General features: G+C 43.8%; 1 protein-coding gene across 1 annotated transcript; it reads left to right on the top strand.

Moving 5' to 3' along the window:
* Positions 1–1,967: 1,967 nt before the first annotated feature.
* LOC138775107 (xylulose kinase-like) lies at positions 1,968–21,888 on the top strand (the record flags this gene model as incomplete). Its single annotated transcript, XM_069955828.1, has 7 exons — positions 1,968–2,239; positions 4,512–4,594; positions 7,048–7,117; positions 7,987–8,067; positions 10,105–10,191; positions 10,457–10,585; positions 21,883–21,888. Coding segments are annotated over exons 1-7 (504 nt in total), but the record flags the coding sequence as incomplete, so codon positions are not given.
* Between the last annotated feature and the right edge of the window lie 3,087 nt (positions 21,889–24,975).

Here is a 24,975-nt window from a genome sequence, read left to right as displayed (position 1 = left end):
TCTCTTCCCCATAGAAAACCCCTCCTGATCTAGACAGTTCCTGTCATGGACAGAGGTGGCAGCAGAGAGCGCTGTGTCAGACTGAAAAGAATACACCACTTCCTGCAGGACATACAGCAGCTGATAAGTACTGGAAGACTGGAGATTTTTAAATAGAAGAAATATACAAATTTGTATAACTTCAGCTGATATAAAAACATTTTTCTCCAGAGTCTCCCTTTAAACAATGTAACAATTAGTACATAATGTTTTTATACATTTTAGTCTACACACAGAGCTTGTGTCAGAGAAATATAACGTTTAGCACTCCATGTCCAGCTCTATCCAATAACTGTACATTTTAAATTCTGAATGGATTAAATACAGGCAACACTAAAAGAGACAAACCTTTCAATTAAAATAATAAGAAAGACGCCAGCCGGATGTTAATTGAAAGACTCTATAGTAATATATGCACTTAAGATGTATACATACACAGCAGTTTGTGGTGCTTTTTTTGTCACAATACAACATGCACTTCTGAATAGGACTTCAAAAATACCAGGAAAAAATGCTGTACAACACAATAGTAAACTCTGCCAAAAACAAGTGCTTGGTGTTTCTTTTAGGCTATGGTCACACAATGCATTGAAGTCAGGGGATTCCCGGACAGTGTATACACATTGGGGAAGATTTATCAAACATGGTGTAAAGTGAAACTGGCTCATTTGCCCCCAGCAACCAATCAGATTCCACCTTTCATTCCTCACAGATTCTTTGAAAATGAAAGGTGGAATCTGATTGGTTGCTAGGGGCAACTGAGACAATTATACTTTACACCATGTTTAATAAATCTCCCCCATAGTATACACTCCGGCCCAGGATTCCAACCGGCCGCACGAGAAACTGACATGTCAGTTTTGTGCGGCTGCTATTCATTGAATACCTGTCAGTTTACAAAATGAAGAGTGCGGCTCTGGACGCACTTTTCATTGTGTGCAATGGTGAATTGGGATGCCCTGTGCGCGCCCGCATCCCAATTCAACAGAAATTAAGTTCATCTGGCCGGTACTGCAGTACTGGCCAGGATGATCTTCCCTGACACCGACTGTTCTGTGACCCGACCGGGTCACAGAATGGACGGTGTTTCACATAGAGTGAACCTGGCCTTATAGTGCGGAGAAAAAAGCCATTGTGATATTATCCTTCATTTGTAAATATTTATGTTAGTATAGCGCCACCTACTGCTACTTTTCAATAACTCCCCTGTGTCCAACTCATTAAATGTAGAGATGGACATGCTTGCTTCTCTCTTTTCTTCACTGGTTATGTAATCCCTGGTTCAGGGAGCAGAATACCTTGGAAGCTGCTGTATCTTGTCTGTTTGGAGGAGGAGAATCTACTAAATCTACTTAGCAAGACTAAGCAAAAGAAATAGTAGGTGGCGCTATACTAACATTATTCCTGAAAGATCTTGTGACATCAGGATGAATGTAAAAACTCAAAGAATAAGAGGACACAGTGAGAAAACACATGAGAAAATAATACTTTACTGAAAGAGTAGTAGATGCTTGGAACAAACTTCCAGCACATGTGGTTGGTAAATGTACAGTAACTAAATTTGCACCTGCCTGGGATAAACATATATAATATGTAAAGAAATAGTAAAAAGGGCAGACTAGATGCACCAAGTGGTCTTTTTCGGCTGACAATCTTCTATGTTTCTATGTCCCAGTGAGTGTGACTTCTCATACTGTGAATGTGTATGAGGGGAGTGACCCGTATGACAACAATGGTTCCCCTCTTCTCCGCCTTGTTCCGCTCCACCCCCAGGAACAAGCAGGTTTTGGTTGTTGCGGAGAATATGAGTGTGTGACACTGCTGCGTGCAGCAAGCAGTCCATGAGCATAGCTGTAGTGAGCGTGTGAGCCTGTGCTGCACTCCATGACACTGACATGTGAGAAGCAGGAAGGAAGCTCAGCACAGGAAATGAGGGCTCATGGCTGAGGAGGGATCCTGGGCAGGCTGAGGAGGGATCCTGGGCAGGCTGGGGCTCCTCTCCTAATAAACCCTATTACTAGTCACACTTGGTACATGTCATCCTTTAACTAAAACAAACTGGAGCACAACTGGTTAATGATTGACTGTATTGTAGCAGCTGCACAGTGCAGGACAGGGCGACAGACAGAGGAAGCTGTAAGGATCCTGTGCAATGGACTCTGCTTCATATTACCTGGGGTTTGACTTCAGCACTCAGCAGGTAATAGGCATCTACAGTGTTATATACTATGCAGAGCAGTGTAGCAGAGACGTGTAGTGTTGTTCAGCTCTGCTACATCTGTTATATATACTAAGGGGGAGATTTATCAAACTGGTGTAAAGTGAAACTGGCTCAGTTGCCCCTAGCAACCAATCAGATTCCACTTTTCTTTCCTCACAGATTCTTTGGAAAATGAAAGGTGGGATCTGATTGGTTGCTAGGGGCAATTGAGCCAATTCTACTCTACACCAGTTTGATAAATCTCCCCCTAATGCTGCGTTTACACGAAGTGATAATTCGCCCAATCGTTTAACGATTTTGAAGCAACAACTTGGTTTTTATAGCGATCAGCGTTTAGATGAATTAGTCGTTAGAGAAAATCCGTTAAAAAAATCGTTATTGCGATCGTTTTTAAGATCGCTCAAGCCCATCTTTCACATAGGGTGAATCTTTGAAAGACTGTTTACACGAAGCGATCTGCGAATTTTTAGCGAGAGACGATTTGAGGACATGTTGAAAGATGAAAATTAACAATTTCTCGCTCGTCGCTTGATCGTTCGCTGTGTTTAAACGGATCGATTTTCGCTCAAATGCGATCGTTATTGCGAAAATTCGAGCGATAATCGTTCCGTGTTAACGCAGCATTAGTGTAGCACATGATACATCAGCTCCCGTGGCAACACATCTGTATACACCAGTGTAGCATTGAAGAAATCCTTGGACTTTCTACCTCTTTGCTCCGTGTCGGTGCTTGTGCTCTGTTGTGTAGTCATATTGTGCACTGTATTTCCTTTGGTGCGATAAAACCAGAGCTTCTATAGCAATGCATATACCGCAGTCCTGTGTGCAGGAAAACATTCGTATGTAACATTGATGGTGTGGACACCTCCATAGAACTACATTGGCTCCATAGTCTGCACCTTCTTCACATAAACAGAATATGGATGCAGCACATGGTGAAGTATATGACGCCTCACCCATTGCTCCACTGACTGTCTCTTTGACGTGTGTAGCTATTTCTTTGTATTTGCTGTAACTTGATGTGATCTTATACGGAGACTTAGGGGACCCCCTACCAAAATGTGGGGTTTCAGTCTTTAGTTTGCCATCATGGGATTCAGAGTATATCTATGGGTTGCGAAGGGCAAAGTCGCTGTTCTGTATATGTGTTATAGGCCTGCCACTCGCTCTGGACATTGTTGTCTTATGTTTGATCCCCCATACAACCTTACCCCTTGATAAATTCCTGTGCATACCCCAGGCAGTCTATGGCTATGTTCCTACTTCGGGAACATATCTGGTAATGGCGGACGCCTTGTTTAATAGATGATCATGATCATTATTAGTGGCTGTGTACCCACAATCTGCCCCCCCCCCCAACTGCTTGTACCTTCGGATAGCTTTTAATCCAAGATCTGTCCTGGGGTTCATTCGGCAGGTGATGCAGCTATTATCCTAAACAACAACTTTTAAACTTGCAGCCCTGTGTCAAATTGGTGTGGCCTAGAGTACCCGTGCCCTAGGCCTGTGACGCCCCTCAATCCCTCCTTCCTGCCCTCTTCACCATTAGGAACACACCCAGGCAGGATTTCTCCTGCTCATTACCTGTCTGAACACTGCACATGTGTTGGATCATTAAGGCCATGTGCAGTGTTCAGACAAGTGATGATTAGGAGAAACTGTACCCAGGGGCATTCCTAATGATGAAGAGGGCGGTCAGGAGGGACAGAGATGCGGTGCAGGACTAGGGCACAGACACTCTAGGCCACTGCAGTTTGACACAGGGCTGCAAGTTTACAAATTGTTTTTAGGACAATAACTGCATCACCTGCCGAACGGACCCCAGGACAAATCTTGGATTAAAAGAAGCTATCTGAAGGTACAAGTGGTTTGGAGGGGCAGACTGTGGGTACAGAGTCACTTTAACAAGATGGCCACCTTTACCCGATATGTTCCTGAAGTGGAAACATAGCCAATGACTGATCTAACATGACATAGGGAAAATAGGAATTCAAGACTGAATGTGGCAAATATCCTATTGTTCTACGTACCATGGTATTCTATCACTTTATTCCATGTTTTGTTTTGTTTTTTTGCTACTACTTTTGGCAATCTTAGGAATGAATCAGTGAGCTGCTCCAACTAATTTCAATGGGACTTATTTTGTTAATCAAAATATTTTGCAGTTGAGCTTCCTGTTTCATTGTGAGTGTACTATGAAGAGTGTTGTGTGTGCGTCCATTAATAGAGCGTTCTTGTTTTTATTCTGCAGTTAAAGGTTATTGCTGTCAATGAACAACTGCTGGTTGTCTACGAGGACAATGTTCACTTTGATAAAGATCTTCCCGAGTTTGGGTGAGTACTGCCCCTTAGTTTGAAGAGCTTTAGGAAAACAAAAAGAAAAAAGAATAGGTTATTTTTAGATACAAGATTCGTGAATAAGTTAAAGTGAATCTGTCAGCTGGAATTCATGTTGCAAACTGCTGACACTGTTAGATAGCTATTAGGTCATGGAGACACATGGTACCTTTCATATATCCAGCTGTGCTTCCATAAAGTAGAAAAGTGCTTTTATTGTCCAGTGCCAAACAGGCTGTCCAAAACACCTGAAATAATGAGGGCTGTAACAAAACCTCCATCCCCCGTTCATTCCTGAATTGTTTAACTCCTTAGTGACCGCTGATGTGGCTTTTTACCATCGGTGATGTGGTGGTCACTGATGGGCCTTATTCTGATCCCATCAGTATGACGGGATCAGAATAAGTGTATGCCATGCTCTTGCATTGGCATTATGGAAGATCAGCTGTCAGTATGACAGGTGATAATTTGCTGTATCTACCTGGAGCTGACAATCCTCTGAGAATCCTTTTATCATTGTATGGTGGTATTATTTGTTTACTCTGTGGAGATATTATTGGATCACTATATAGTATGGCATATGGCATTATTTGGTCACGGTATGGCTATATTAGTCATTTTAGGGCAGTAGTATTTGGATACTGTATGGTGGCATTATTTGGTCAATGTATGAAGGTATGGTGGTTGTATTTTGTTTATTCCATTGCTGTATGATGGTATGATTTGGTCATTGTGTGCAATATTAAGTCTTTAGATTGACATAGTTCTTAAATTCTAATTCTAAGAATTAAATAGGATTAGAGATGAGCGAACCTTGAGCATGCTCGAGTCCATCCGAACCCGAACTTTTGGCATTTGATTAGCGATGGCTGCTGAAGTTGGATAAAGCCCCCTAAGGCTATGTGGAAAACATGGATATAGTCATTGGCTGTATCCATGTTTTCCAGACAACCTTAGAGCTTTATCCAAGTTTAGCAGCCACCGCTAATCAAATGCCGATCGTTCGGGTTCGGATGGACTCGAACCCGAACCCGGTTCGCTCATCTCTAAATAGGATATGTAAGATATGAGTAAGATAAGGCACTGAGATCTCAGCCGCTGCAGCCCGGCGCGCGCGGTGAGAGATGAGTCCAACACCCATAGAGAATGACAGGAGAGTCCAGCGCTCAGTCATTCTCTATGAGCGTTGGACTCATCTGTCAGCGCGCGCGCCGGGCTGCAGCGGCTGAGATCTCCGGGACCCGACCGAATCCAGAAGCGGGACCCGGCGGGATGAGGTAAGTATAGGGGTCTCTAACGGGGGTCGGGAGCCTGTCACCCCGGCACGGGGGGTGACAGGTTCCCTTTAATCTCACAGCTATCTAACAGTGTCAGCAGTTATGGAATCCCAAAAGGGAACTCCAGCGACTTTAAAAAACTGTCAGCAAGCAGGGGCAGGGGGTTACATAATAACCAAGCACTACTTACCTCTGCCCGTGCCTGTGAAGCACCGGTCCACAGGCCTCTGCCCCCCGCCAGACTCGGTTGATGGACAGCCTGCTCAGCCAATCTGTGATGGGCTGCAATTATTGTTGGAAAAGACAATAACGGGGGGAACAAGGGGAAGGCTGAGAAGTGGTGGTTATTATGTTCCCCCTGTGCCCCTGCCTTTTCCAACAATAATAACACATTACATATCGGTGTAATAACACGGATACTGGTTCTAGTCACAGGGAGAGTGGCCATGTCTGGGTCTAGATCAGTTTTGTAACAATACATTACCTTCATTAACTGTCAGCTGATCTTTATCACAGTGTTACCTATAGATCATATTGTGTTATGCTTGTGTGTCAATGCTGTGATAGAAACCCTTAGATGTAAAAGGTACTCCAAAGGAAAAAAAAAAAAAAAAAAAAAAAATATATATATATATATATATATATATATATATATATATATTATTAAATCTACAAATCTATCTAAAGTTATACTAATTTGTAAATTACTTCTATTGAAACTCAAGTCTTTCAGTACTTATCAGCTGCTGTATGTCCTGCAGAAAGTGATGTATTCTTTGCAGTCTGACACAGTGCTCTCTGCTGCTATCTCTGTCCATGTCAGGAACTGTCCAATGCAGGATACATTTTCTATGGGCATTTGCTACCCTGGACAGTTCCTGACACAGACAGAGGTGGCAGCAGAGAGCACTGTTTCAGACCGGAAATAGTACCCCACTTCCTGTAGGACATTCAGCAACTGATAAGTACTGGAAAACCTGAGAATTACAAATAAAACAAATTTGTTAGTTAAATAGAAAAATAATTTGCAAATCTTTTTAATTTTTGACACCAGTAGATGTATTTTTCTTTTCCTCTGGAGTGCCCCTTTAATGTTTATTTTGCTTGCATTTATAAGCAATACATAGCTACACAGTTAAGGCACCCACCGTTATAATGTCTCTTTACTTGCAGAACACAAGGCGGTGTTAATGTCCATGGGGATAAGTTGACAGTAACCTCTCCAGTGTTAATGTGGCTTAAGGTAAGACATACTTTTTATATTGGTTGTGGTATTAGGTATAATAAATAAGTATAAATGTATGTGAAGTCACTGTATGGTGCTATTTTATTCATTCTGGGGGGCTGTTTTGACAACTGTATGGTGTACATTTTTGGCGGTATTATTTTGTCACTTTATGGTATTATTGGATCACTGTATGGCAGTATTACTTGATCACTGTATGGTGGCTTTATTTTTTATTATTGTACGGTGGTATTATTTTTTACCCTATGGAGTTATTATTGGATCACTATATAGTATGGCATATGGCATTATTTGGTCACTGTATGGCCATATTATTTGTTCATTATATGGCAGTATTGTTTGGATACTGTATGGTAGCATTATTTGGTCAATGTATGAAGGTATTATTGGGTCACTATATGGTGGCTTTATTTTGTTATTGCATGTATGGCAGTATTATTCCATCACTGTATGATGGTATTATTTGGATATTGTATGCAATATTAAGTCTTTTGATTGATATAGTTTTTAAATTCTAATTCTAAGCATTAAGTAGGATATGTAAGATATGAAAAGTGTAGCTGTGTGTCAGGTACCAATACAAGAAAGCCCACAAGATCTGTCAACAGCTGTTTGCTTGTGGATGGTCCCCAGGGGGAGATATTTCTGAGTAAACAGAGTAAAATCCAACTATATAATTTCTGACATTGTAGCCAATTGAATCCAAAGGGCGCTTCTCTATAACTGTAACATTTCGAGGGTTTGTTCTGTATCAGGGATAAAGTAAAAGTGAATACTTTAATCTGTTAATTCCTGTGGTTTATCGGTAGGTTTTAACAGGATAAACGAAACGTATCTTCTCTGATCACTTATTTCTATCTGCACAGGCTCTAGATTGTATCCTGGACAAAATGAAGACTTCTGGGTTCAGCTTTTCCAAAGTCAAAGCCTTGTCAGGAACGGGTCAGGTAAATGCAGGGCCTGTACTCTGCACCTGTGAAGGGGAAAGTCTTTGGGGACTAATAATGACAATAGCTCATTATAACCTGTGTATAAAACAGCCCTTAAACCAGTTGTTATTTACAGAATATATATGAAATTGATGTACAGGGCTCAGTGCTGGAAGCCAAGCCCTGTATATCACCCATGCATGGTAAGTAGAGATCAGAGAATCTGAGAAAGCATGATGTACTACACCAGCACCACTCATTAAGGCTCATGATAATGGACAAGTTAGATTCTTTCAGTTTATTGAGTCCAGACACAAGTAAAAAGACTATATATATATATATATATATATATATATATATATATATATATATATATATATATAAATATATACTGTGTATATATATATATATATATATATATATATATATATATATATATATACGCATATACGTGGTAGACCACAGTATATTATTGCTGCAGAAATCTATAGCGTTGCTTACCTTTGTGCTGCATGTCTAAAACCATCTAAAATCCATTTGTTTTATGTTTCTGTAGTCCTCTCACTATTTTCTGATTGAGCAGATGCTCCAGTACTACAATTCCCAGAAAACATTGCTTTGTCTCAGCCATTTATCACAGCCCTGGCACCCTGCATACTCCCCACCTAGAGCTGATGCAGAGCATTGCTTTACAGACTATCTCTCTGCACAGCTAATTTTTAAAAGCTACTGTATTATTCCCTGTCTGCTCTTCTGCCTGTGGCATTGTTTAGCACAAGGCAGTGTGCTGTAAACCTATATCATTTTCCCTCAGTAAAGATATATATATATATATATATATATATATATATATACATATATATATATATATATATATATATATATATATATATATATATATATACACACAGTGGTACCTTGGTTTAAGAGCTCACAGTTTTTCAAAATTGTGACTTGGTTTAAGAGCATTGCTTTGGTTTAAGAGCTCCCTGTACTGGGTGGGAGAGCAAGTGGGGGAGGGGAATGGTCTGCATAGCGTGGTCTACAGCCCTGTACTCTGACCCAGGAAGTCTCCCTCACCTTCCAAATCATAGCAGATCCACTTCAGGCTGGGGCTCACATCAGGGGACAGGACTGTGGAGGTAATCTCTCCATAGCTGTAATCCCTCTCTCCCTGGACAGAGAGTGCTGCATGCAAGTGCCCACATCTGTACTGCTCATTCCTTCATGCTCCCTGTCAGTCCTTCTGTTTCCCATCCTCTCCATTACTGTACAGTAACTTATAATATCACAGATTCTGCTGTTTCTGAATGTTTGTTTCACTTGTTTTACTTGTTATTCAGAATAATAAATCATTATTTTTGGGGTGTGCAACCAATTGTCTGCATTTCTATAATTTCTTATGGGAAAATTTGCTTTGGTTCAAGAGTGGATTTGGATTACAAGCACAGTCCCGGAACGAATTATGCTCGTAATCCAAGGCACCACTGTATATATATATATATATATATATATATATATATATATATATATATATACAGTGGTGCCTTGGATATATATATATATAATCAGGGAGATGGTGATGTAGAGGGCTGGTCAGAAGGAATGGCATCACTCAGGGGACAGGGCTTGAGCTTAGAGACAAGATCCAACCATGACAGCAGAGAATGATGTGTTGTCTCGGTGGAGCTGGAGACAATACCACAATATGTAATTCCTTTGTTTTCAACTGTCAGGGATAAATTAAACAAGTTAGTGACAACACTATATTAGAAAGATAGATTTTTGGAGGTAATAGTTTTATTTAAAAAAACAATCAAACAACGTTCTAATAATGGACTTCCCCTTTAAGAGAAGTTCATATTGTGCTACAGTAATTTCTATTCTAAGTATTTTATCACATTAATAACACAATTTGTCATCTGCAAACTCTATAGAAATTGCCATTACAATGAGGTAGCCACACCGTCCATCCATCATTTACAGCTCCCTTATTTATTCAGTTATGGGAATCTGCCATTAAGCGGTTTTTCATATTTGCCTATCTTGTTGCAGCAACATGGCAGTGTGTATTGGAAAACTGGTTCCAGAGATGTATTAAATCACATGGCGGCCGAGTACCCGATCCACATTGCATTGCAGGCAAGTCCCATATAGCAGCATTAGCATTATTATTTATTTGGCTTTATTGGTTTATAATAAAAAATGACAATGGGGGAGATATATCACACTGGTGTAAAGTAGAATTGTCTCAGTTGCCCCTAGCAACCAATCAGATTCTGCCTTTCATTCTTCACAGATTCTTTGAAAAATGAAAGTTGGAATCTGATTGGTTGCTAGGGGCAACTAAGACAATTCTACTTTACACCAGTTTGATAAATCTCCCCCATTGATTTTCTTTTTCTAGACTTGTTTCTCGATCAGTGACAGCCCTATCTGGATGGACTCCAGTACCAGCGCTGAGTGCCGCCATCTGGAACAATCCATTGGAGGGGCACAGGCACTGGCCGATATTACTGGATCTCGAGCGTATGAGGTTGGTACTAAGTAAATAATGAATTAACTTGTCAGGGAAGGAACCAGCATCTTTGTGGTGCAAAGCTTTAAAGATGCCCATAGACTCCTCAAGCATTACTGGGGTGGGGCTCAACCATTTATCCTTATCTGGCATCAGCGATCGTGTCGGACAGCCTCGCCCCTGTGTACTATATATATAAGAATATACAGTACATGGGGGGACCCTGCTCTGTATAGCTTGAGCAGAACAGTGGATCAGGCTTGGACAGCCCTGCAGTTACTGACACAAATTCTGGTAACAGCAGAGGAGGCCGTTTCGCTTCTTACTGCTGCCAGTAAATGGAAGTATATATGTACATAAAAAATATACTTTATAATATATCATATAACTTTATTTTTTGTTGCTTATTAAAGCGATGTATCAGCAACATTTTTTTAGTCTCCGGAGTACCCCTTTAAAGCAAAAGCGAAAGCCTTGTTTAGCTGAAAATGTTCTTTAAACAAATTTTAGTGTAACCCGCAATAAAATATTTTATAATGTGCTACTGAGCAATTATATACTAGTGTTTATTATAGAAAACAAATATACAAAATATATCAGTAGTTAAAGTAAGATTTTTAAACAATTTTTTTTAACAAGCAGTAAATGCTCAAAGTTCATATTTAGCAATAAGGAATGTCCAAATGGACTTTTAAAGAAGACCCAAACTGTATATTCAGATGACTTCCAGATTATTACATATTCACTGCTAATTACAGGCAGCATTTATTCATGGGTTACTCTTGTAGATGTAAAGATTGCCACCTAGTGGTCATACTCAGGTAGTTACATGGTCCCAGATGCTGGCTGGCGTTTAACATTCAGCCTGATCTGTCACATTGATCTTGCTGTCCTATCTGTGGGCTTTGTGTTATAGAGGAGATGAGTGGGATTTTTATATAGCTTTGTGGTGAAAGACTCAGCGTCATGTATTGATTCCAATCCCTGCCCCAGGCTTTAGTCTGCAGAGTGATCATACTTGATACACTTCCCTCCAAGGGATTTTTTAATTTCATAAAGTGATGACATTCCACTACAAGACGCCATTTATTTCTGATCAGTGGGGGTTCTAGTCATTGAAAATGATGGCATATTGTGACAATTGTGAGGATAAGGGGACACAATTTTATTACAGCTCCGCATTCTCCTCTGAGTGTCTCCCTGCACAGCATGGCGCTGGACAACCTGACTGTGCTGGCTATGACAGCCAACCCCAAGTCACTTGCATTGTACAGTAGCTCCCTACACAACTGGGTCACCAGGGACTACTCTGCAAGGGAAAAAAATAGTCTAGAGGATGCAGAGATGGGAATATCCTGTAATAAGAGAACATTACCTGACATCCCAGATACATTAGAAATGATAAAGTTGTACAGAATTACTATAAGTGCAGATCTTACGGTGAGTCACTTCTTATACAGCTTTCCGGGTTGGTTAATGACAGCCACTGCCCAGCTCTTGTGTGTTAGGTCTCTATTACTACTAGCAAGAGGAAGATGTATCAACTATTCAGAATAATTAAACCTACATAGGGCCAGGAGCCCACTATAGACCCTTATTACTTCCCAATAAAATGTAACTTTTATTATAATTCTGTTAAAATAAAAAATGATAGGTGCACATTGTGATTAAAATTACGCCCACTAGATGGTGCTGTAATCCAAATATAAGTGTCACTGTAATGAGTGAAATGTAAGTGTCACTGTAATACACTTGTAGCAGCAGAGCCAATGGACACACTCTGCTAAGATGAGAGTGTACCCTGGCAATAGAAGATAATAAAGGTTATGAAGATAGCTGCAGTCTATCCATATAACTATCTAGATCAGGAATTGGGAACCTTCACCCTCCAGGCATGATGGTAGTTGTAGTTTTGAAACAGCTGGAGGGAGGATGGTTCCCCATCCCTGATCTAGATGGACACCACTTAAATCTGGTAACTGCTCATAGCAACTAGTTTCACTCTGTACTGGAGTGTCCTCAGGCCTAGAATAACACTTTACACTCTATTACTTACACTTCCAATTATAAATCAACACTTATTTACTGAACGACAAGGCTTGACCATTTCATGGGGAACGCCTCACATATGATCGCTGGATCATCCATATGGTTCTCTGCTTCTATCACTTGACGGCTGCACATCTTCCATTACATGGTGAGATTTTTGACCAACGATTTATAAAGAACTCCAAAAAACGGAAAACATTACAAGGGTCCGTCTCTCACATATATAGTATACACACCTTAGTGAGTGCTCTATGTACTGTGTCGTTTCCATATGGGCCTCACAGAAGAGAGATATACAGATGAATATCAAGGGTAAGCAGATGTTATGCAGGGGAAAGGGATACAGTGCATCCTATTCTTTTTTTTTAATCAAAAGAATTTTATTAAATGTTTTGTCATTTTTTGGTCAGACAACAGCAGCAGGGGGTGGAGAACAGACACAGATTCCACCCCTGGAAAAGACAACATACCCAATGAAACAAAAATAGAGAATATTTTGGCAAAGTCCCAGACAATGTATCATAAAGTCCATCCTGAGGAATATAAAGATGAAGCGTCACAATGAGAGAAAATGATTGGGATTGAGTTTCATAACTTTGGATACAAATTAGGTTAATGCTCAGCTATCCAGCAATCAGCAAAGGACAGTTCACCTGCCCGATGGTACTCCATCCGGGGGCGAGGGCGAAGGGGGGTCCCTGCCCCTAGTAAGCGATGCGGGCCCCAGTCCTGGCGTGTCAAGCCACCGTGCCCAGATTTTATCAAATTTCTTCAGAGCCTCTCTTTTTTCATAAGCATATTTCTCATTGGCTATGAGCCAGTTTACCTTAGCTATAAATGAGGATAAAGTTGGGGGAGTTTGATCCAGCCAGGACTGTGCTATCAATTTCCTGGCCATATAAAGTATACGGGCCACAGCCAGCTTCTCAGGAGCAGGAAGGGCGATGTCCTCGACATAGCCCAAGATGCAGACTAAGGGGGATTGCTCTATCTGAATAGTGAATACTTTCTGAATGTAGAGGCAACTTCTCGCCAGTATCTAGTCAGTTTAGGACATCGCCAAAACATATGGCAGGAGCCCCCCTTCATCCCTCCGACATCTAGGACACAGCGCGTCTAGGCGATCCCTACCTTAAACAGGAAGGCAGGAGTCCTATATACACGGTGCAGTAAGTATAGCTGCGACAAACGGTGCTGTTCACCTACAGACAGCTGGGGAGTCATACTCAAAACCTCCTTCCAGAGATCGTCCTCCAACGGGCCCAAATCAGCCTTCCATTTTTCTTTATAGTTAATGGATGTTGTTCTAAGAATTTCTCGTGAATGTGAAGGTATTGGATAGATATGAGACCAGAAGCTGATGTAGAGGCACCAACAATATGTATGGGTGGGAACATGAACCCGTTCTCGTGTGAGAACTTCCCCCTCCCCCTCGCAAGCGTGGCGTAACTGTAGGTATTTGTAAAACTGGGTTCTCGGTATAGGGTATTCCTCTCCCAACTGCTGAAAACTCTTCAACTGCCCATTGTTATTCAACTGTCCCACTCTCTGTAGGCCCCAAGATTTCCACTGGGAGAAACCCTCCAGGAAAAAAAGTTCTGCCAGCCAGGGTGTATCCCAGATAGAGGTATAAGGCGAGCAGCCCGTCAGCCCATACATATCCCGGATCTTCCACCAGACCCTGTGGTACAGTTGCAAAGTGGGACAACCCGCCGCGGCGGTGGAGAATTCTTTGCCTCTAAGACCTCAAACAGCTGAGATGATCCAAAGTGAGATTGTAGTAATAGTGCCGTAGGGTCCGAAACGGTATCAGTTTCCCATCAACGAAGATGTTGAAGCTGAGAGGCCAAGGAATATATCATAGCATTAGGTACCGCTAAGCCTCCCGCTGGTTTTTGCCCTTTGTAAAGTCTCCAGTTTGATGCGTGGATGTTGGGAGCCCCATATCAGATCCCTGAATAAACTATGTACCTTATGAAAAAAACGCAAGGGAACCCACAGGGGAGAGTTGTGGAGCACATACAGCAGTTGGGGCATCCATATCATTTTAAGTAGATTTGTACATCCCACCACTGATACGGTAACTTCCGCCACACACCCAATTTAGATTGGAATTAGAGAGAATAGGGGCAAGGTTAAGCCGCTCATATGTTCTAATATCTTATGTACTGTAATCCCAAGGTACTGAAAGTTACTTACAACCTTCAAGGGGATAGAGGGTCCAACAATCGGACAGAGACCTCATCGATTGGCATGAGCACAGATTTGTCCCAACCAATGGACAGGCCAGAGTATCGACCATAATCGTTTATGAGAAATAGCCGTAGATAAAGAATTATCCGTATCATTTAGGTATAGCAACACATCGTCCGCATATAATGCGATTTTTCCTCATGCGGACCCCTCTTAAACCCACGAACGTCCGGATAGTTGTCTTATTAGAGCTGCAAGTGGTTCTATCGCTAGTGCGAACAGGAGCAGGGAGAGCAGGCAGCCCTGCCTGGTTCCCCTATATAAGGGAAATCTGGAGGACAGTCCCCCATTAATTTTCAATCAAGCACAAGGTGAAGAGTACAATAGTTTAACCCACGTGATAACCGGGGTCCGAAGCCCATCCTCTCCAACACCGCCCAAGGAATGGCCACTCGACGCTGTCAAAGGCTTGACAGCGTTGAGTGAACAGACCGCCCGCGCACCCAATCCCCCCGAGGGCAACTGTAGATTGATAAATAGTCGGCGAATATTCATCGCCGTAGACCGAGCTGGTATAAATCCCGTCTGGTCGTGGTGCACCAGGGAGGACATATACAGGGACAGCCTGGTGGCAATGGCTTTAGCCAAATTTTTATATCCGCTGTTAATAAAGAAATAGGCCTATATGACCCAGGCAAGGACGGATCCCTGCCAGGTTTGGGCAGGACCACAATTACCGCTTCCCGCATGGTTTCTGGAAGGAAACCTGTTTCCAGTGAGGCCTGCCAGACCTCTAACAGCCTGGGCACAGCACATCCCCAACTTTCTTGTATAGTTCCCCAGGTAGCCCGTCCATACCCTGGGGGCCTTACCATTAGCCATGGATGCGGCTGCCAGTTCCAGTTCCTCCAATGTTAACGGGGAGTCCAGAGACTCTCTAGCGTCATCAGTAAGGGTGGGAAGAGAAATAGATGACAGAAATTCTGAAATTTGAGGGAGAGTGACCTCCAAATTAGAGCTATAAAGAGCCTCATAGTAGGAGAGGAATACCCCAATAATGGCCGGTGTAGAGGTGACCAGAACACCACTATTATTTTGTATATGAGTTAAGTAGGCAGGACCCTGCTGAGCTCTGGAAATTACAGAGAGTAAGTGACCCGTTCGCTCACCCTCCACAAAAACATGTGTTTGTCAAAGTTCCTTTTATGAGCTGCAGATTCTAAATCAGTCAGTGAGAGCTCGTTGGGCCTCCCTCAATCTGTTAGCCGTACGTGTATTGCATCCCTCAGTGTGAAGAGCCTCTGCCTGTATAAGTGAATTCTGCAAAGCTGCCCGGAGACGTCCTCTTTCCCTCTTAGTACGGGTAATTTGTTGTATAAAATAACCCCCCAAGGCATGCCTTCATCGCATCCCATTCTATTTGCGGGCAAGGCTGTACCTGCGTTAATTCTAAAATAATCTTCTATTGTCATATGTATACCAGGAACATCTAGAATGGCTAACCAGTGGGGGTTCAATCGCCATACTGGAGCCGTGGGTTCGCCACAACCCCGGGATGTGCCAGGACCAGGTACAGGGGGGAGTGGTCAGAAAGTGTACGGGGGAGGTATTCTACTTCCAGTACCTGTGTGAGAACTCGGGCGTCCCCGAGCACCGTATCTACACGAGATAAACTGCCATGCGAGGCAGAATAGCAAGAGTAAGGTTGCCATGCCCGCCAAATATCAAACAAGGCTACTTCTAATATTAGAGGCTCCTAAGGAACTATGTCTATCCGTAGTAATACCAGGTGTCAAAGACAACCTATCCAGAAGGCTGTCCATCACATTGGTTAAAGTCACCCATGACGATCAGTGAGGCATCCGGATTGTTGGCACCAAAGGCCAACACCTCCTTTAAAACAGAGCTATTATAAGGTGTGGGATGTATACCGCACATAGCACATATTTCACAGCATATATCGAACAATATAGACACACAATATTGGCCCTGAGAATCAGTTTTAACCTCCAAGAAAATCAAAAGGGATATTTTGTGTATCAGTATGCTGACCCCTCTAGAGTACTGCAAAAAGAAGGAATGGTAGCCCAACCGACCCATGCTCTTTGTAGATACTGGCCGTATCTTTTGTCAGGTGTGTCTCCTGTAAACACAAGACGAGGGGCTGTAAGTACGTAATCTATCAAATAAAGCAAAACGTTTGTTAGGCTCACCCAGTCCTCTTATGTTCCAGGAGAGAATCCTAAGCCTGACGCCATACTGATAGAGAAGGACAATATGTGACAGTATAATACACCAACATTAGTCGGGAGTGCAAGGGCAGGAGAAGACAGCTGAGCATCTAGAAAAAATTTCAGGGGACACGTTGTATAGGGGATTGCCATAAAACACAGGCCATAAGACCAAACCAGAACTATCCCATAAGAACAAAGAAAAATGAGACAAACAGAGAAAAAAGAAAAAGTAGAGTAAGAACAGTGGTCTATCCACTAAGTGCAGACAGATGGGGCAATCAGTTCTCCACACTACTAAGCAAAGTCCAACAGCAGGTGGACTAAGCGCACAGCCCCGCAATATAGGATACATGTATGCAACTGTTGGGCTCCATCTTCAGAGTGTAACCATAGAACTAGTGAAAACGGTGCACCTGTCATACAGGTGGGAGTGAAAGGCACTCGTCGTTCCTGCTCATGCCTTGTCGCAACTGTTGATGGTGGCAGGATACAGCATTGCATAAGAAACTTGAAGTTGCCGCAGGGGTACGCTTGACCTCTATAACCTAGCACGCTTCTTCTGAATGTCTGCAGAATAATCTGGGTAAAAAGAATGCGTTGACCATTAAAGGATGTATCAGGCTTGCTACGTGCGGCTTGCAAGATGGCATCCCTGTCTCGGTAATGGAGAAGTTTCACCAGCACCGAATGCGGAGGCGATCCAGGTGGCAGCGGACGGGTGGGGACACGGTGGGCCCTCTCCACAGCATATAAGGGTGACAGCGTATCATCCCCAAAAGTATCTTTGATCCATTATTCAAAAAATCTTGTGGGATCTGGGCCCTTAATTTTCTCAGGGACCCCCACAATGCGTACATTATTGCGCCGGAGCCTGTTCTCCAAATCATCAGCTTTAAGGAGAAGTGCAGACAGTTGTTGGTCATGCCTGCGTGTATCTCTGACAACAGGGGCCATCTTGTCTTCCAGGTCACTGATCCTGCCCTCCGCAGCCACTATTTTCTCACTCACTTTCTGCCACAGTCTGCCTCATAAAGGACAACTCCTCCTGTATTGTGCCCACTTGTTGTTGTAGGGCGGCTATAGCAAGATTCCCCTTTAGTGACAGCCTGAAATACCTCACGCAGGGTAGTTTCAGGCAGCTCCTCTTCTATTTCCTCCTCCGCCCTATGCACCTGCGCCACATATTGCTGCGCCATTACTGGGGGAGGGTTCCGGGCCTGATAATTGTCAGAGTCCTGTGGCTGAGATCGGGGGCTGAGGGGTTGGGGAGTTATAGGGCTGCGCTCCTTACCCTCTGAATGCGGTCTGGCAAATGCCGCCAATATAGAGGTAGCACCTCCCGGAGTGGTCTGTGCTGCTTGCTTCGGCGTGGCTACAGAGCTGCCGGCGCCATTTTGGATGCCTCTGGACCCGCGCGCCCCGCCGGATCTCTGGCGTCCCGGGTGTTCTTTCGGGTGGCGCCGCCCGCCATAACAGCTGCTCCGCTATTGCTGGGAGGTTTCCGGTACAGGAAGGAGAGTGTGCACCGACAGAGGAGCCCGCAGAAGCCCAGGAGAATCGCCGGTATGCAGGAGCTGTAACGGCGTGCGTCCGGCTACATGCTCAGTCAGGCTCCGCCCCGTGCATCCTATTCTTGATGATTAATGACTCTCCCTGCCTTTTGGGGTGCCCACCTCCTTAGTAGGGTGACCCCAACCACGAAGACAGTCTCTTACCCAGGAGAAAACATAAAAAGAGAAAGAAAGAGAAGGTGATCAGTGACAAGGTGACAAGGATTTATAAAGACAATATTGTCCTTTTTATTTCTTAATCTGTGTAACATAGCTCTTATGGCAGAAGTGGCCTGGAAGAATACACCAACATATAGGGTTGCCATCTTAATTTTGTCAGCGTGACTTTACATTGTGTATGTAGGAACTCTTAGTCCAGACAGACGATAACTTACTGTAACCAAGCTATCCTTCTCTGATATTTGTTCTTGAGCAAGTTGCTGAGGAAGACATAATTCTGATTTCTGCCTGCTGCAATAAAGAAGAATACTACAACATTATGTCGTTATGCCATCCCATGTCTTAATCCTGGTAGTGATTTTTTCTTATGGAGGTCTCTTCATTGCAGCCCCTGTCTCTAAACCAGACCATCTCCAGCTATCTTTGCATCTGGGGTTTCAAACTCAGTTCCATTGAAGTAAATGGAGCTTAATTGCAAACCACCTGAACTGAAGACAAGAGAAATTTGCCTATGCTGCTCGTACTCAATACTGAATAAATTGAGATGTAATATTAAATATTCAGTTGCCTATGATTAACATGTCTGTCCATTCTGTGATTTCCATAATTGCATGGCTTTGTCATCTTGGTGTTGCAGCTTTCTATTGTGGACAGGGCCTTTTAATACATTGGTGGGCCCAGTGCACAGCCCTCAAGAGTGCCCCCCCCCCCCAACCCAGCGTTATCAGAATTGGAGCTCCACCCACAGTATAATGCCCTGAAAATGCCCCCACACTGTATTAAGAGCCCCAATACATACGGTAGTTACCTTATAACCTTGTAAAAGATATCACCAATGATACCATTACATAATACCGCCACACCATGACCACTATCACTACAGACCCTATAACAGTTACATCCATTTACTCACAGGGGGCGTCTTCTCTGATCAGAGTCTTTCACCTTTTCTTTCGCTCCATCCAGCGTGGCCATCTATAAGTCTCCCCCCGGCTGTGAATCTTCTCTCCAGAATTTGCCAGAGAAACATTTTAGGTTCCAACACATACAGTAGTAAGGTCCCCTGTACCCCTATATAGTAGTTACCCCCCTCTGTGCCCCTATTTAGTAGTTACACCCCTCTGTGCCCCACTTAATAATTAGGTATGCTCTGTGCCCCAATATAGTAGTAAGGTCCCTATATAATATAGGCACCTCTGTGCAGCCCTAATGTTAGTATAGACCTGTGTGCTGCCCCTAGTAGTATAGACCCCCCTGTGTGCTGCCCCCAGTAGTATAGAAAGATGTGTGCTGCCCCCAGTGGTATAGAAAGCTGTGTGCTTCCCCCAGTAGTATAGACCCCCTGTGTGCTGCCCCCAGTAGTATAGAAAACTGTGTGCTGCCCCCAGTAGTATAGACAGCTGTGTGCTGCCCCTGTAGTATAGACAGCTGTGTGCTGCCCCCAGTAGTATAGACAGCTGTGTGCTGCCCCAGTAGTATAGACAGCTGTGTGCTGCCCCCAGTAGTATAGACAGCTGTGTGCTGCCCCCCGTAGTATAGACAGCTGTGTGCTGCCCCCTGTAGTATATAGACACCTGTTTGCTGCCCCCAGTACTATAGACCACTGTTGCTGCCCCCAGTAGTATATAGACCCCCTGTGTGCTACCCCCAGTAGTATATAGACCCCCTGTGCACTGCCCCCAGTAGTATATAGACCACTAGGTGCTTCCCCCAGTAGTATATAGATCCCTTGTGTGCTGCCCCTAGTACTATAGACCACTAGGTGCTGCCCCCAGTAGTATATAGCCCCCTCTGTGCTCCCCCAGTTATATATACCCCCGTGCATCCCCGTAGTATATATACCCCCGTGTGCACCCCCAGTAGTATATATATCCCCTGTGCTCCCCCCAGTAGTATATAGTCCCCCTGTGCACCCCCCAGTAGTATATATATCCCCTGTGCACCCCCAATACGCTTTCCTAGTCATATATATACCCTGTGCACCCCCAGTTATATATATATCCCCTGTGCGCCCCCAAGTGGTATATAGCCCCCATGTGCGCTCCCCGTTATATATACCAGTTATATATACCCTCCTGTGTGCCCCCCAGTTATATATACCCCAGTGCACCTCCCAGTTGTATATATATCCCCTGTGCGCCCCCAGTAGTATATAGCCCCCCTCTGCGCTTCCCCAGTTATATATACCCTCTTGTGCACCCCCAGTTATATATACCCCCCTGTGCGCTCACCAGTTATATTTATACACCCTGTGTGCCCCCCAGTTACATATACCCCCCTGTGCACCCCCAGTAGTATATAGCCCCCCTGTGCGCTCCCCGAGTTATATATACCCCTCTGTGCATGCCCCCTTTTATATAATCCCACCTGTTCACTCCCCCAGTTATTGTATACCCCCTGTGTGCCCCCCCAGTTATATATACACCCCCCTGTGCGCCCCATACCCCCCCCCAAAGTATAAAGACCCCCCTGTGGCACCCCTAGTAGTATAGACCCCCAGCTGTGTGCTGCCCCCGTTATATAGCCCCCCTTTGTGCTCCCCCCTCCCATATAGCAATAACAAAAAAAAACACTTTATACTCACCTGGGTCCACGCGTCTCCTCTTCTCTTCACCTCACCTCACTCTTGTGGCCACAGGCAGTGCTTTACCTGCGGTCGCAAGCGGCCTCTTGTGACTGCAGGCAAAGCCCTGCAGGCGGCAACAAGGATGACTGACAGGGAGGGAGCCAATGGCTCCCGATCTGTCAGTGCCGCTGCTGCTGCCTGTACTTATGAGTGCTCGTTACGAGCGCTCATAGCTACAGTGCAGAGCGCAGCAGCAGGTGGGGGGGGGGGCCCTACAGGGGCGCCATGGATGGATAACTTACCCATCCCGATGGCGCCCCCCTGGCAGGCTGGTGGCCGGAGCCCTGTGCGACCGCACTGGTCGCACAGAGCAAAGGCTGGCCCTGCTCAGGGTGGGCCCCTTTAACCAGTGGGCCCGGTGCACGTGCACCATGTGCCCTCTGGTTAAAGCAGCCCTGATTGTGGACTGTCTATCCCTTTTCATGTAAAGTAGTCATAGTAAATTTTCATGTGCTTTTATTACCTTTTCATTTATTTTGTCAGCGCTTTACGGAAACCAAATCTCAAAGATTTATAAACAGAGACCACGAGAATATTCCCAGTGTGAGGTAAGTGGATTGCACTTTTCCACAGTTATCACTAAGGAGATTTAAATACCATTTTACATGTTTTTTTCCTCTAGAAGTGTCTTAGAGCTCTGCTCCGGGTATCTGGAAAAGCTAGATGCAGTCCTGGGAAACTTCTCCCAGGACCGCATGCAGCTTTTCTACGCACCTGCTGGGAGATTTATCAACATGGTGTAAAGTGAAACGGGCTCAGTTGCCCCTAGCAACCAATCAGATTTCAGTCATTTTCTAAAGAATCTGTGAGGAATGAAAAGTGGAATCTGATTGGTTGCTAGGGGCGACTGAGCCAGTTTCAGTTTACACCATGTTTGATAAATCTCCCCCTATAGTGGCAGAGGTGACTTACAAACAGAAGCTAATATAATATGTGTGTGTGATTGGCTGGTGTGTGTGGTGTGTGTGTGTGTACACAATCTATCTGAGCAGGGAGAACTGCAGGGGAGGGAGAGAACAGCTTGGCTGGGCGTGTTTTAGGCTACCTCACACTCCCTGTAGGAACTGTACCTAATGTATATGGTCTCTGGATTGCAATTTCCAGAATTATGTAAATGAGTTTTGAAAACTCTTTTTCACATGTAGCCTAAAACATCCATGCAGAATGATAGGCATGTTGCAGGAAAGCCATGAATTTTCATTCTTTGCTAATTTCAAGACATTCAATACATATATCGTGAATTCCCAGCGCATTCAGCAATATAGTCCAGGTGGAACACATGTAGATTTGTGGTGACATCTGCTGCTGGATCTTTATTTTCGCTGCCTGATGTAGTCAATAAAAAAGAATTTTCAGGTGACCAGCAGCTTTCTAAATAAAAATGATGTTAGTCTCTTAGAGGCTGTGACTGGGTGGAGCAGCGTTATACTGGGGTAATCTGCAGTGTCACTTCAAATGTATAGCCTGGAAGTGGAGATAGAATGGAGGCTTTGTTTCAGATTGTTTCAGATTGCTCATGTTACATATTGATGTTTGTCCATTGATACCGTTCTTACCCTGACAACTCTTTTTTTTAGAGAATTTCCTTGGTCAGCAGTTTTGCAGCTTCATTATTTATCGGGGATTATGCACCTATAGATTACAGTGATGGTAAGTAACTCCTGTCTCCTCTCTATTTATGCCATATAGGGTTCTGAACATAATTAAAGGCGTACTACATTTCTTCCTTTCAAATCATCAGTTTCATAAAGTTGTCGCAGAGGGGCGATCCTTGCTTCCGGCACCGGTCGGGGTCTGCGCCGTAATGGTGCTGATCCCAGCTTTGCACTTTATTGCTTTCGGCTGCAGCAGCCGAAAGCAATCCAGTGCCTATCTCATTGATCTATGCAGGATAACTATACTGCATAGATCTCAATGAGAGATCATTGTACTTTTACTGGAAGTCCCCCAGGAGGAATAACCCTAACCCCAGGGGGAGTAACCCTAACCCCAGGGGGGCTTCTAGTATAAGTGTAAAAAAAAAAAAAAAAACTTATATTAATAAAAAGCCCCCTCCCCTAATAAAAGTATGAATCACACCCCTTTTCCCATGTTGTAAATAAAAATAAATAAATAAACATGTTTGTTATCGCCGCGTGCGTAATCGCCCAAAATATTAATTTATCACATTACTGATCTCGCACGGTAATAGGCGTAAGTGCAAAAATCCCAAAGTGCAAATTGTGAATTTTTGGTCGCATCAAACCGGGAAAAATTGTATTAAAAAGCGATCAAAAAGTCTCATATGCGCAGTCAAGGAACCAATAGAAAGTAAACATCATGGCGCAAAAAATGAAACCTCAGACAGCCCCATAGAGCAAAAGATAAAAGCGATATAAGCCTGGGAATAGAGCAATTTTAAGGAACATATTTCGTTAACAATGGTTTGAATTTTTACAAGCCATCAATATAAATCTAAGCTTTACATGTTACATATCGTTCTAATCGGAACGACTTGAGGAACATATGTAACAAGTCAGTTTACCTCAGGACGAACGGCGTAAAAACAACCCCCCCTCCAAACAAAAAAAATGTTTATTTTTTTCGATTTCACCACACATAACAATTTTTCCTGCTTTTGTAGTGTCCTTTATGAAAAAAATTCAGCCCGTCATTGCAAAGTACAAAAGTACAATTAGTGGAGCAAGAAATAAGGGCTCATGTGGTTTCTAGGTGAAAAAATGCAACTGCTATGGCGCCTTTCAAGCAAAAGGAGGAAAAAACGAACACGCAAAAATTGAAATTGGCCCAGTCCTCTAAGGGTTAACACTAGAGATGAGCGAACCGGGTTTGAGTCGATCCGAACCCGATCGTTCGGCATTTGATTAGCCGGGGCTGCTGAACTTGGATAAAGCTCTAAGTTTGTCTGGAAAACATGGATACAGCCAATGACTATATCCATGTTTCCACATAGCCTTAGGGCTTTATCCAACTTCAGCAGCCACCGCTAATCAAATGCCGAAAGTTTGAGTTCGGATCGACTCGAGCATGCTTGAGGTTCGCTCATCTCTAGTTAACACTATGTCACAGTTAAGGCCTTATAACTTGGGTCGGTCATCTGTCATATCAGGCAGAGATCAAACCATGTAATAGAGCCAGCAATCATGTAATAGAACCAGTGATCAGCCAAAAAAGCACACTCTCATTTACCATGCAGTACAATGGGGGCGCTATGATGACTGTACATAATGGAGCCGTTAGGTCAGGGCCGAGACAAAGGTAGCATACCTCCCAACTGTCCCGGATTCCGCGGGACAGTCCCGTTTTCGGGGTTCTGTCCCGCAGTCCCGGAGACGGCCCCCCGTGTCCCGCATTATATGTGGCCCAGTGAAAAAAAACAATAAACCAGTAACTCCCTGTCCTCCGGCCCCAGCAGCTCCTCTCCCTCCCGCAGAGCACGCACTCCCGTCATCCTCCGGGGCGGGCAGCGGGTATACAGACACTGACTGTACCGGAAGTGACCTGCAGCCTCTGTCATGACTCACTTCTGGCACATTCAGTGACCTGTACCCTGCTGCCCGCCCCGGAGGATGACGG

The sequence above is a fragment of the Dendropsophus ebraccatus genome, unplaced genomic scaffold (assembly GCF_027789765.1).
Source record: "Dendropsophus ebraccatus isolate aDenEbr1 unplaced genomic scaffold, aDenEbr1.pat pat_scaffold_1361_ctg1, whole genome shotgun sequence".
Lineage (NCBI taxonomy): Eukaryota > Metazoa > Chordata > Amphibia > Anura > Hylidae > Dendropsophus > Dendropsophus ebraccatus.
This window is presented reverse-complemented; position numbering and strand designations above follow the sequence as displayed.